The 14,662-nt window shown below is 42.9% G+C and overlaps 1 protein-coding gene across 1 annotated transcript in view; it reads right to left on the bottom strand.

The window, feature by feature from the left end:
• Window positions 1–444: 444 nt before the first annotated feature.
• abrab (actin binding Rho activating protein b) overlaps window positions 445–14,662 on the bottom strand; it is a 34,763-nt gene continuing 20,545 nt past the window's right edge. Inside the window, 3 exon segments of the mRNA XM_045226570.1 lie at window positions 445–918; window positions 1,207–1,244; window positions 1,454–1,696. Coding sequence (XP_045082505.1) covers window positions 445–918; window positions 1,207–1,244; window positions 1,454–1,696 — 755 coding nt within the window.

Here is a 14,662-nt window from a genome sequence, read left to right as displayed (position 1 = left end):
GTGGTCGGGGCTCTTCTCTATCGATCCCCGACCACCCTTTTAGCCCCCCCAATAAGTAACCATCTGGTTCTTGGTCACCTCCCTGACCAAGGTCCGATTGCTCAGTTTGGCCAGGCGGCCAGCTCTAGGAAGAGTCTTGGTGGTTCCAAACTTCTTCCATTTATTTTTTGGGTACCCTTCCCCAGATCTGTGCCTCGACCCAATCCTGTCTCGGAGCTCTACGGACAGTTCCTTCGACCTCATTGCTTGGTTTTTGCTCTGACATGCACTGTCAACTGTGGGACCTTATATAGACAGGTGTGTGCCTTTCCAAATCATGTCCAATCAATTGAATTTACCACAGGTGGACTCCAATCAAAATGTGGAAAAAGGGGAAGGGGTCTGAATACTTTTCGAATGCACTGTATGTCTCCTTAGTTCTGTATGGTTCCACAAGAGAGGAAGTCACACCAACAGGGTTATGATAACACCATCATCCTGCCCTTGCCACAGCATCTCCCCCTCGAACGCCACCTTCCCATGCTTCCTGGCTTTCAGAAGAATCCCCACCACCTTGTCAGAGATGTATACGTATCTATCAAACAGTTCTCTGAACGTGATGCATGTTTTCCCGTCCGGATCTGGGTCGTTCATAGTCCTGATCACATAGCACATGTCAGCTATCTCACCGTGGATGTGTTGCTCAGCTCATCTGGCACGTTCGGCTGTTTTGGTGCCCTCCTTGGGGCGTCCGTAATCCTCCTCGCCTTTGCGGAGGCGTAGGGACATGGAGTATTCGTAGTCAAAGTCCTCACTGAAGGGGTTGAGCTTCTGGTTGACGGTGTGCGTCGAGGACCAGTTCTGCCAGCGGCTTTTCAGATTGCCCACGGCACTGTACATCTTTGAGAGAGCATTGATCTTGTTGGCGTCATCCAACTCCTTTTTGCCGCTGTGAAGGACAATCACACAAATATTTAACAAAAAAATGTAACAATCATCAATCATGGCAACATTTATTTCCATTGTAAAGCTCTGAACAGGTTTCGCACTAACCGTTTTATTTGAGCAAAATGTGCTATATACAGTTATATACAGTAGGTGTACTGTATTTACGGTATCCCTGACATACTTAGGGGCAACGTTTAATGAGGGACCGTCATGCACCATCACTTGTACATGAATGTTAATACAGTCACCACACTGATGCAAATAACATTGAACTCACACTGAGCTGGAGGGTTTTTTGACCCTCACCCATGACTCAACTTTCCCTTTAGGTGAGACGCTGTCACTGTCCCTCTGCATGGCCTCCCCGGATGACCCAGTGCTGTCTGTCCAGGTTTAGAGATGTCTGTCTGTTCAGGTTTAGAGCTGTCTGTCTGTCCAGGAGGTTCATTGCTCTCTGTCTGCCCAGGTTCAGTGCTGTCCATCTGTCCAGGTTTAGAGTTGTCTCTCTGTCCAGGTTTATCTTGGCCGCCCTCCGCCTCAAGGGTCCTTTCCTCCGCCTCAGAGTACCCACTATCCTCTGTGTCCACGCTACAGGTGCGGCCATCTCCAAATTCTCCCTCTGTCTCAACATTCCGCTCCTTCTCCTCCTTCCAGCTGAGGGTCAGTTCCGATACTTTGGAGCACTTTCTGTGGAGTGTGGGCGACCCCCTCTTGCTCAGCATCCTGTCTATCTCCTCCCCTGGCGGTGGAGCCTCCTTACAAATTAGCTCTGTCAGAAATGTGATGCCCACACTATCACTATGTTACAGAGAGCAAACATGAATGAGATGAATCCACATTTGCATTTTCAATAAAGGTTGTATCGTGGTACTACTAACACATGTCAGTACATGACACTGGTGGTGATTGCTAATCACAACTCCAAAACCAAACTGCCTGTACAGTACATCCCCTGTCAGATGACAATGCAGCAGCTGCTCTCTAGAAAGTGCTATCATAATACTGCCACTAGTTCTGATGACCTTGTAGACGAATATGAGTAAATCCCATTGTAGCGATCCTATTTAACGGTGTCAATCCAGTTGGGTGGCCTGTCACCAATGTTTCTGTTGGTGAAGGCATGAAATGTAATGTATTCAGAGTATTCAAAATCACAAGGAAGTATGAAGTGAAGTGTTTGCAATAAAAAGGAATCTAGGAAAGGGGACATTAGCACTCAAGAATATGACTGCATCTGAAATGAGGGGGGCTGACAGAAAGAATCCCCCCTTATAAAATTAAATAGGGCAGTCAAAAATTAAATAGGGCAAAAACTGGTTGAATCAACGTGGTCAAATTCTGCTCTAGCTTGCATGTTTGCTGCCAGCGCCAGGTTCTATTTCCATAAACACAAAGACTTACTGCATTGCCACTTGTACAGATACAGTGGGGGAAAAAAGTATTTAGTCAGCCACCAATTGTGCAAGTTCTCCCACTTAAAAAGATGAGAGAGGCCTGTAATTTTCATCATAGGTACACGTCAACTATGACAGACAAATTGAGAAAATGAAAAATGAAAATGTATTTGCAAATTATGGTGGAAAATAAGTATTTGGTCAATAACAAAAGTTTCTCAATACTTTGTTATATACCCTTTGTTGGCAATGACACAGGTCAAAAGTTTTCTGTAAGTCTTTACAAGGTTTTCACACACTGTTGCTGGTATTTTGGCCCATTCCTCCATGCAGATCTCCTCTAGAGCAGTGATGTTTTGGGGCTGTCGCTGGGCAACACGTACTTTCAACTCTCTCCAAAGATTTTCTATGGGGTTGAGATCTGGAGACTGGCTAGGCCACTCCAGGACCTTGAAATGCTTCTTACGAAGCCACTCCTTCATTGCCCGGGCGGTGTGTTTGGGATCATTGTCATGCTGAAAGACCCAGCCACGTTTCATCTTCAATGCCCTTGCTGATGGAAGGAGGTTTTCACTCAAAATCTCACGATACATGGCCCCATTCATTCTTTCCTTTACACGGATCAGTCGTCCTGGTCCCTTTGCAGAAAAACAGCCCCAAAGCATGATGTTTCCACCCCCATGCTTCACAGTAGGTATGGTGTTCTTTGGATGCAACTCAGCATTCTTTGTCCTCCAAACACAACGAGTTGAGTTTTTACCAAAAAGTTCTATTTTGGTTTCATCTGACCATTTGACATTCTCCCAATCCTCTTCTGGATCATCCAAGTGCACTCTAGCAAACTTCAGACGGGCCTGGACATGTACTGGCTTAAGCAGGGGGACACGTCTTGCACTGCAGGATTTGAGTCCCTGGCAGCGTAGTGTGTTACTGATGGTAGGCTTTGTTACTTTGGTCCCAGCTCTCTGCAGGCCATTCACTAGGTCCCCCCGTGTGGTTCTGGGATTTTTCTCACCGTTCTTGTGATCATTTTGACCCCACGGGGTGAGATCTTGCGTGGAGCCCCAGATCGAGGGAGATTATCAGTGGTCTTGTATGTCTTCCATTTCCTAATAATTGCTCCCACAGTTGATTTCTTCAAACCAAGCTGCTTACCTATTGCAGATTCAGTCTTCCCAGCCTGGTGCAGGTCTACAATTTTGTTTCTGGTGTCCTTTGACAGCTCTTTGGTCTTGGCCATAGTGGAGTTTGGAGTGTGACTGTTTGAGGTTGTGGACAGGTGTCTTTTATACTGATAACAAGTTCAAACAGGTGCCATTAATACAGGTAACGAGTGGAGGACAGAGGAGCCTCTTAAAGAAGAAGTTACAGGTCTGTGAGAGCCAGAAATCTTGCTTGTTTGTAGGTGACCAAATACTTATTTTCCACCATAATTTGCAAATAAATTCATTAAAAATCCTACAATGTGATTTTCTGGATTTTTTTTCCTCAATTTGTCTGTCATAGTTGATGTGTACCTATGATGAAAATTACAGGCCTCTCTCATCTTTTTAAGTGGGAGAACTTGCACAATTGGTGGCTGACTAAATACTTTTTTCCCCACTGTAGATGATATCCACACTGTGCATGCCATGCAAATATACTATATGGAGTGTGCTGAGGCAAGAAGCTTGGAGCAGCTATAGCTGCACAGGAATTTTTTGTGGTTCACAGGGACCAGAGGGATTGTCAAAGACAGGAGGAGACATTTGATCCAGGGACCAAAGGCACACGGACTCTAACCAGGAAATAATGTGACACCTGGGTAAGACAAGGAGCTCCTGCTTACGCATGTACAGTCGTGGTCAAAAGTTTTGAGATGACACAAGTATTTGTCTTCACAAAGTTCGCTGCTTCAGTGTTATGAGATATTTTTGTCAGATGTTACAATGTTCTCAATGGGATTAAGTTCTGGGGAGTTTCCGGCCATGGACCCAAAATATTGATGTTTTGTTCCCCGAGCCACTTAGTTATCACTTTTGCCTTATGGCAAGGTGCTCCATCATGCTGGAAAAGGCATTGGTCGTCACTAAACTGTTCTTGGATGGTTGGGAGAAGTTGCTCTCGGAGGATGTGTTGCTACCATTCTTTATTCATTGCTGTGTTCTTAGGCAAAATTGTTAGTGAGCCCACTCCCTTGGCTGAGATGCAACCCCACACATGAATGGTCTCAGGATGCTTTACTGTTGGCATGACACAGGACTGATGGTAGCGCTCACCTTGTCTTCTCCGGACAAGGTGTTTTCCGGATGCCCCAAACAATCGGAAAGGGGATTCATCAGAGAAAATGACTTTACCCCAGTCCTCAGCAGTCCAATCCCTGTACCTTTTGCAGAATATCAGTCTGTCCCTGATGTTTTTCCTGGAGAGAAGTGGCTTCTTTGCTGCCCTTCTTGACACCAGGCCATCCTCCAAAAGTATTCGCCTCACTGTGCGTGCAGATGCACTCACATCTGCCTGCTGCAATTCCTGAGCAAGCTCTGCACTGGTGGTGCCCCGATCCTGCAGCTGAATCAACTTTAGGAGACGGTCCTGGCGCTTGCTGGACATTCTTGGGCGCCCTGACACCTTCTTCACAACAATTGAACCTCTCTCCTTGAAGTTCTTGATGATCCGATAAATGGATGATTTAGGTGCAATCTTACTAGCAGCAATATCCTTGCCTGTGAAGCCCATTTTGTGCAAAGCAATGATGACGGCACGTGTTTCCTTGCAGGTAACCATGGTTAACAGAGGAGGAACAATGATTTCAAGCACCACCCTCCTTTTAATGCTTCCAGTCTGTTATTCTAACTCAATCCAGCCTTGTCCTCGTCAACACTCTCACCTGTGTTAACGAGAGAATCACTGACATGATGGCAGCTATTCCTTTTGTGGCAGGGCTGAAATGCAGTGGAAATGTTTTTTTGGGATTAAGTTCATTTTCATGGCAAAGAGGGATTTTGCAATTAATTGCAATTCATCTGATCACTCTTCATGACATTCTGGAGTATATGCAAATTGCCATCATCAAAACTGAGGCAGCAGACTTTGTGAAAATTAGTATTTGTGTCATTCTCAAAACTTCTGACCACAACTGTAGGGTTTAGTCTTGCAATGTACCTGGTAGAGAGATCATAGTTTACAAACAGGGAGCACTGGCTCTTTTATTGCACCCAGTGCTTCAAGACTCTATATTTCATGTTAGAAAGTGGGCATGTGAGTTTTAGATGCATACAGTGAGGGAAAAAAGTATTTGAAAAAGTATTTGATCCCCTGCTGATTTTGTACGTTTGCCCACTGACAAAGAAATGATCAGTCTATCATTTTAATGGTAGGTTTATTTGAATTTGCATTTTAATGAGGGAAATAAGTATTTGACCCCTCTGCAAAACATGACTTAGTACTTGGTGGCAAAACCCTTGTTGGCAATCACAGAGGTCAGACGTTTCTTGTAGTTGGCCACCAGGTTTGCACACATCTCAGGAGGGATTTTGTTCCACTCCTCTTTGCAGATCTTCTCCAAGTCATTAAGGTTTCGAGGCTGACATTTGGCAACTCGAACCTTCAGCTCCCTCCACAGATTTTCTATGGGATTAAGGTCTGGAGACTGGCTATGCCACTCCATGACCTTAATGTGCTTCTTCTTGAGCCACTCCTTTGTTGCCTTGGCCGTGTGTTTTGGGTCATTGTCATGCTGGAATACCCATCCACGACCCATTTTCAATGCCCTGGCTGAGGGAAGGAGGTTCTCACCCAAGATTTGACGGTACATGGCCCCGTCCATCGTCCCTTTGATGCAGTGAAGTTGTCCTGTCCCCTTAGCAGAAAAACACCTTCAAAACATAATGTTTCCACTTCCATGTTTGACGGTGGGGATGGTGTTCTTGGGGTCATAGGCAGCATTCCTCCTCCTCCAAACACGGCGAGTTGAGTTGATGCCAAAGAGCTCGATTTTGGTCTCATCTGACCACAACACTTTCATCCAGTTCTCCTCTGAGTCATTCAGATGTTCATTGGCAAACTTCAGACGGGCCTGTATATGTGCTTTCTTGAGCAGGGGGACCTTGCGGGCGCTGCAGGATTTCAGTCCTTCACGGCGTAGTGTGTTACCAATTGTTTTCTTGGTGACTATGGTCCCAGCTGCCTTGAGATCATTGACAAGATCCTCCTGTGTAGTTCTGGGCTGATTCCTCACCGTTCTCATGATCATTGCAACTCCACGAGGTGAGATCTTGCATGGAGCCCCAGGCCGAGGGAGATTGACAGTTATTTGATGTTTCTTCCATTTGCGAATAATCGCACCAACTGTTGTCACCTTCTCACCAAGCTGCTTGGCGATGGTCTTGTAGCCCATTCCAGCCTTTTGTAGGTCTACAATCTTATCCCTGACATCCTTGGAGAGCTCTTTGGTCTTGGCCATGGTGGAGAGTGTGCTCCTAGTCTCAGCTCGTTACCTGTATAAAAGACAACTGGGAGCCAGAAATCTTTCTGATTGAGAGGGGGTCAAATACTTATTTCCCTCATTAAAATGCAAATCAATTTATAACATTTTTGACATGCGTTTTTCTGGATTTTGTTGTTGTTATTCTGACTCTCACTGTTCAAATAAACCTACCATTAAAATGATAGACTGATCATTTCTTTGTCAGTGGGCAAACGTACAAAATCAGCAGGGGATCAAATACTTTTTTCCCTTACTGTACATGTGTATGTGTTCAGCTCTCTAGACATAGCCTAATGTGATAGTGTACATGTGTGTGGATGTTTATGTTAATAAATAACAGTTCATTTTTGTATTGTTTTGGTAAACAATTCAGTTGAAGAGGACTTCTAAATAGAACTCATATTTCAATCACATGGGGGGAAAATAGTCCTTATCATATCATTTCAGTTTGACAATAAAAAATGTTCTGCAAAATTGGATAGAACGTTTTTACACAGTGTGACATTTTGTGGAGGTTTTTGGCGCTTTAGGCCTGGGCCTTGTTTTAGGGAAAAATCCTATAGAAAATATATCTTGGTACTCAGATTAGGTTGTAGATAAACTTTCACAGACTTCTAACAAATGTCTATGTAAAGGTTACACCTTAAAGAAGCCTTATCAAGACAGTTTAGAGTTTTTAATTAAATCATATTTTTGTGAAAATTGATTTTCTAAAAACATACATCTCAAAAAATAAGAACACACCATCCAACAGTATTTTTACTGACATCTAGTGACAAAAGTAGGAACTATTTTTTGCAAATAATATACACATTCACCAACTACACTGAACAAAAATATAAACGCAACATGCAACAATTTCAAAGATTTTACAGTTCATATAAGGAAATCAGTCAATTTAAATGAATTCATTAGGCCCTAATCTATGGATTTCACATGATTGGGAATACAGATATGAATCTGTTGGTCACAGATATCTTTTAAAAAAGGTAGGGGTGTGACTCAGAAAACCAGTCAGTATCTCAAATAAAATCAAATAAAATGTTATTGGTCACATACACATATTTAGCAGATGTTATTGTGGGTGTAGCTAAATGCTTATGTTCCTAGCTCCAACAATGCAGTAATATCTAACAATACACACAAATATAAAACGTAAAAGAATATATAAGAAATATATTGAGAAATATAGAAATATTAGGATGAGCAATGTCGGAGTCCGGAGTATATATATACACAGTACCAGTCAAAAGTTTGGACACACCTACTCATTTAAGGGTTTTTATTTATTTTTACTATTTTCTACATTGTAGAATAATAGTGAAGACATCAAAACTATGAAATAACACATATGGAATCATGTAGTTACCAAGAAAGTGTTAAACAAATCAAAATATATTTTATATTTGAGATTCTTCAAAGTAGCCACCCTTTGCCTTGATGACAGCTTTGCACAGTTTTGGCATTCTCTCAACCAGCTTCATGAGGTAGTCACCTGGAATGCATTTCAATTAACAGGTGTGCCTTGTTAGAAGTTAATTGGTGGAATTTCATTCCTTCTTAATGCGTTTGAGCCAATCAGTTGTGTTGTGACAAGGTAGGGGTGGTATACAGAAGATATTCATATTTGGTAAAATACCAAGCCTATTATGGCAAGAACAAATAAGTGACAGTCCATCATTACTTTAAGACATGAAGGTCAGTAAATCTGGAAAATTTCAAGAACTTTGAAAGTTTTTTCAAGTGCAGTCGCAAAAACCATCAAGCGCTATGATGAAACTGGCTCTCATGAGGACTGCCACAGGAAAGGAAGACCCAGAGTTACCTCTGCTGTAGAAGATAAGTTCATTAGAGTTAACTGCACCTCAGATTGCTTCACAGAGTTCAAGTAACAGACACATCTCAACATCAACTGTTCAGAGGAGACTGCGTGAATCAGGCCTTCATGGTCGAATTCCTGCAAAGAAACCCCTACTAAAGGACACCAATAGGAAGAAGAGACTTGCTTGGGCCAAGAAACATGAGCAATGGACATTAGACCGGTGGAAATGTGTCCTTTGGTCTGATGAGTCCACATTTGAGATTTTTGGGTTCAACCGCCGTGTCTTTGTGAGACGCAGTGTAGGTGAACGGATGATCTCCGCATGTGTGGTTCCCACCGTGAAGCATGGAGGAGGAGGTGTGATGGTGTGGGGGTGCTTTGCTGGTGACACTGACAGAATATTTATTTAGAATTCAAGGCACACTTAACCAGCATGGCTACCACAGCATTCTGCAGCTATACGCCATCCCATCTGGTTTGTGCTTAGAGGGACTATTATTTGTTTTTTAACAGGACAATGACCCAAAACACACCTCCAGGCTGTTTAAGGGCTATTTGACCAAGAAGAAGAGTGATGGAGTGCTGCATCAGATGACCTGGCCTCCACAATCACCCAACCTCAACCTAATTTAGATGGTTTGGGATGAGTTGGACCGCAGAGTGAAGAAAAAGCAGCGATCAAGTGCACAGCATATGTGGGAACTCCTTCAAGACTGTTGGAAAAGCATTCCAGGTGAAGCTGGTTGAGAGAATGCCAAGAGTGTGCAAAGCTGTCATCAAGGCAAAGGTTGGCTATTTGAATATTCTCAAATCTAAAATATACTTTGATTTGCTTAACACTTTTTTTTGTTTACTACATGATTCCATATGTGTTATTTCATAGTTTTGATGTCTTCACTATTATTCTACAATGAATAAGTAGGTGTGTCCAAACTTTTGACTGGTACTGTATATCGTGCTAGAAAGGTCAGTAGAGGATAAAATGAGTTTAATTCTCTATTTCTTCGAAGTCACAATAGTTACATAGTCTTTCCTCTTCCATTTCACCACAATATCCCTGATCTTACCTGTGCACATAGCGATCTCTTGCTTTTAGGTAGGTTATACAGTATACAGTTGAAGTCGGAAGTTTACATACACTTAGGTTGGAGTCATTAAAACTCGTTTTTCAACCACTCCACACATTTCTTGTTAACAAACTCTAGCTTTGGCAAGTCGGTTAGGACATCTACTTTGTGCATGATACAAGTAATTTTTCCAACAATTGTTTACAGACAGATTATTTCACTTATAATTCACTGTATCACAATTCCAGTGGGTCAGAAGTTTACATACACTAAGTTGACTGTGCCTTTAAACAGCTTGGAAAATTCCAGAAAATGATGTCATGGCTTTAGAAGCATCTGATAGGCTAATTGACATAATTGGGAGCAATTTCCAAACGCCTGAAGGTACCACGTTCATCTGTACAAACAATAGTACGCAAGTATAAACACCATGGGACCACGCAGCCGTCATACCGCTCAGGAAGGAGATGCGTTCTGTCTCCTACAGATGAACGTACTTAGGTGCGAAAAGTGCAAATCAATCCCGGAACAACAGCAAAGGACCTTGTGAAGATGCTGGAGGAAACAGGTATAAAAGTATCTATATCCACAGTAAAACGAGTCCTATATCGACATAACCTGAAAGGCCGCTCAGCAAGGAAGAAGCCACTGCTCCAAAACCGTCATAAAAAAGCCAGACTACGGTTTGCAACTGCACATTGGGACAAAAATCGTACTTTTTTGAGAAATGTCCTCTGGTCTGACGAAACAAAAATAGAACTGTTTGGCCATAATGACCATCGTTATGTTTGGAGGAAAAAGGGGGCTGCTTGCATGCGGAAGAACACCATCCCAACCGTGAAGCACGGGGTGGCAGCATCATGCTGTGGGGGTGCTTTGCTGCAGGAGGGACTGGTGCACTTCATAAAATAGATGGCAACATGAGGAAGGAAAATTATGTGGATATATTAAAGCAACATCTCAAAACATCTGTCAGGAAGTTAAAGCATGGTCGCAAATGGGTCTTCCAAATGGACAGTGACCCCAAGCATATTCCAAAGTTGTGGAAAAATGGCTTAAGGACAACAAAGTCAAGGTATTGGAGTGGCCATCACAAAGCCCTGACCTCAATCCTATAGAACATTTGTGGGCAGAACTGAAAAAGCGTGTGCGAGCAAGGAGGCCTACAAACCTGACTCAGTTACACCAGCTCTGTCAGGAGGAATGGGCCAACATTCACCCAACTTATTGTGGGAAGCTTGTGGAAGGCTACCCAAAACATTTGACCCAAGTTAAACAATTTAAAGGCAATGCTACCAAATACTAATTGAGTGTATGTAAACTTCTGACCCACTGGGAATGTGATGAAATAAATAAAAGCTGAAATAAATAATTCTCTCTACTATTATTCTGACATTTCACATTCTTAAAATAAAGTGGTGATCATAACTGACCTAAGACAGGGAATTTGTACTAGTATTAATTGTCAGGAATTGTGAAAAACTGAGGTTAAATGTATTTGGCTAAGGTGTATGTAAACTTCCGACTTCAACTGTAATAGTGGGCACTTTGAATACAGTATTGTTTGACATAACAACGAATGAAAGTGCCAGGGAGGAGTTATTGTGATAGGGTATGAACCAAAATGTTGGTGAGTGTTTCCTAGGGGACCCTATAATCTTTGGCTACATTAATGTAGCTAACATATTCATGCTTTGCCTAATCCTCTTTGGTTTAGAAGATACTGTTGCACAAACAACATGCTGATTTAGGCCTACACCATCACTGGTATCAGGCTGTATAGCTACGTTTGTTCTGACTCATTATATTTATTAGCTAGCCAGCTAACTAGCAATTAGCATTAGCGGCTAACACAATTTAGTGACAACTTGCTAAGAAAAGACAAACTAGCTTTTTGCAGATGTAAGAAACACAAACTAATAGTGTAATTATAGAGCACTTGTTGATATATATTAAGATGCAAAGTGGAAACAGCATCGTTGTCATCAACATTGTTGCATGTGCTGCATTGACCATGCAGACTGAACACAAGTGTCTCGTGGTCGATCAACAACAAATGCGCTCCTTTAGTGACAGTTGGCAGGGCTAGATCTGTGTGGAAAGTGACATGGAGAGAGAGAGAGTAGAGAGAGATGACTCAAGTAGCAGAGTAAATAATAAAAATGAATGTTACACAAGGCGTATCACATTTATTTAACAAACCAAACATTAAAATACCGTTATAGAAGGTAAAGTTAAAACCCAAACAGGTCCATGCATCAATACCGGTATATAGTAAAATACGGTATACCACCCAGTCCTAGTGGGAACTCGGAACACGCTGTCGTACACGTCGATCCAGAGCATCCAATCCAAACATGCTCAATGGGTGACATGTCTGGTGAGTATGCAGGCCATGGAAGAACAGGGACATTTTCAGCTTCCAGGAATTGTTTACGACATGGGACCGTGCTTTATCATTCTGAAACATGAGGTGGTGGTGGCGGATGAATGGCACGACAATGGGCCTCAGGATCTCGTCACGGTATCTCTGTGCATTCAAATTGCCATCCATAAAATGAAATTGTATTTGTTGTCCATAGCTTATGCCTGCCCGTACCGTAACCCCATCGCCACCATGGGGCACTCTGTTCATAACGTTGACATCAGCAAACCGCCCGCCCACACGACGCCATACACGCTGTCTGCCATCTGTCCGGTACAGTTGAAATCGGGATTCATCTGTGAAGAGCACACTTCTCCAGCATGCCAGTGGCCATCGAATGTGAGCATTTGCCCACTGAAGTCGGTTACGACCCCTAATTGCAGTCATGTCAAGACCCTAGTGAGGACGACAAGCACGCAGATGAGCTTACCTTAGACAGTTTCTGACTTTGCAGAAATTATTCGGTTGTGCTAACCCACAGTTTTATCAGCTGTCCGGGTGGTTGGTCTCAGACGATCCCGCAGGTGAAGAAGCCAGATGTTGAGGTCCTTGGCTGGCGTGGTTACACATGGTCTGCTGTTGTGAGGCCGGTTGGACGTAGTGCCAAATTCTCTAAAACGACATTGGAGGCGGCTTATGGTAGAAAAATTGACATTCAATCCTCTGGTAACAGCTCTGGTGTACATTCCTGCAGTCAACTTGCCAATTGCATGACATTCTGACAATTGCATGACATTCTGACATTCTGATTGCCTTATCCCTCAAAACTTGAAACATCTGTGGCATTGTGTTCTGTGTTCTGTGTCAAAACTGCACATTTTAGAGTGGCCTTTTATTGTCCCCATCACAAGGTGCACCTGTGTGTAATGATCATGCTGTTTAATCAGGTTCTTGATATGCCACACCTGGCAGGTGGATGGATTATCTTGGCAAAAGGGAAATGCTCACTAACAGCGATGTAAACACATTTGTGCACAAAATCTGAAAGAAATACGCTTTTGGGATCTTTTATTTTAGCTCATGAAACATGGTTTATATTCATCACACCAGAACTCTAAAAAGCAGCAGTTGTTAAGAACTGTAATTTCAGTAAAACACCAGCAGAGGTCCCCACAAGGTCAGTGTTGAGTCTGTACAGCTCTGTAGTGCTAGAGAAAAATGCTAGTGGTCAAATAGATTACAGGAGATTGAGTGAGTGAGTCAGAGATGGACAAATTAGGTCTATGGTTTATGAGGAGGTAGAGAGACAGACAGGCATGTTGAACTAGAGCTGTGGTTACCGAGCCTGATCAACCATCTTGATCTCGCAAGCTTACATTGTTTCAGAATGGTGGATCAGGTTAGTGGTTACCATGTATGTACTCAGCCCGGAAGCAACCCATCATGCTGCTTGTGCTGTATTATCACAGACTAATAAATATCACCTCACCATTGTTGCCCCAGCTTCCCATCCATCAGAGTGTGGTGGCCCATACCCAGAGTGGACCAGGGAAATCAGATGGTTTTCATTCTGGCTCTACTCATAAACTGATTAATTACATTAATTATTCAAAGAGATGGTTAATTCAGTTGGAGTTCCAGGTGTAAATACTATACATTTCTTATTGAAAGTCCATTCCGGTCTGGTCTTTAGGCCACCTGGACTGGTGGTCCAGACACCGCTTCCAGGAAATCGGAAAGGGGCAGAACAGAGTGAGTGCACCTGCATTTCCTGGTGCGTATCAAAACTATAGCTGTTAGTCCTCTGTCTTATTTGCCTTTTATTCCTTAGCGTCGGCAGCTATTCGGCGGGGTTGTTTTGGTTGGCCATCGAGATTAGTTGTGCGGGATGAGGATCGAAGCTGGTGGTGAAACGACCTCTCAGGCACTCTGTGACCCCTGCGGGTGATGCTGATTTGTGGGGTGCTCTTAGTGGGCTGCGTATGGATAATACAATGTTCTGTTGTTCTAATCTGCCTGTGATTAACATGATAGTTAACTTGGAGCACTGATGCTTTTAGCCATGTTATCTTGATTGCCTTGGAATCTTGTGTGCTGTCCTTAAGATTGGATCAAAGTCAAGTGGGATATTTTGGGGAACAAATACAGTATAACAATGAGGCGAGTGTACAGGATCTGCCTAAACCAGAATCAGAGGATATTATCAGTCTTTCTTCTCTTGGATATTATCAGTCTTTCTTCTTCTTCTTCTCTTTTTTTCTACTCAGAATTTGATGAATGAGGTGTCATTTTCCAATGCAGACTGCAACACTAACAACAGTCAAACATTTTCTGTTGACAAAGTGTCTTTGTAAGTAAACTTGACAAGTAAACTTGGCATCCATTTCTCCTCATGTTTTTTCGACACAACCGCACAACATCCTCTCCTATCTCAACAGTGACCCCAAAGAGAGAGCCAGCCAGCTCCACAAATCTGCTTTGGCCCAGGGACGTAAACGGTGTCAGCAAGTCGCTTTAAAAAAAACACTGTAATCCACTAATACTTCCCAAAGACAGAGCTGAAGTGCGTTATTCATTGTGTTTGGCCGTCTCAAACAGCCCTCATAAATAAACAGACAGGAC

The sequence above is a fragment of the Coregonus clupeaformis genome, chromosome 17 (genome assembly GCF_020615455.1).
Source record: "Coregonus clupeaformis isolate EN_2021a chromosome 17, ASM2061545v1, whole genome shotgun sequence".
In the NCBI taxonomy this organism is placed as follows: Eukaryota; Metazoa; Chordata; class Actinopteri; order Salmoniformes; family Salmonidae; genus Coregonus; species Coregonus clupeaformis.
This window is presented reverse-complemented; position numbering and strand designations above follow the sequence as displayed.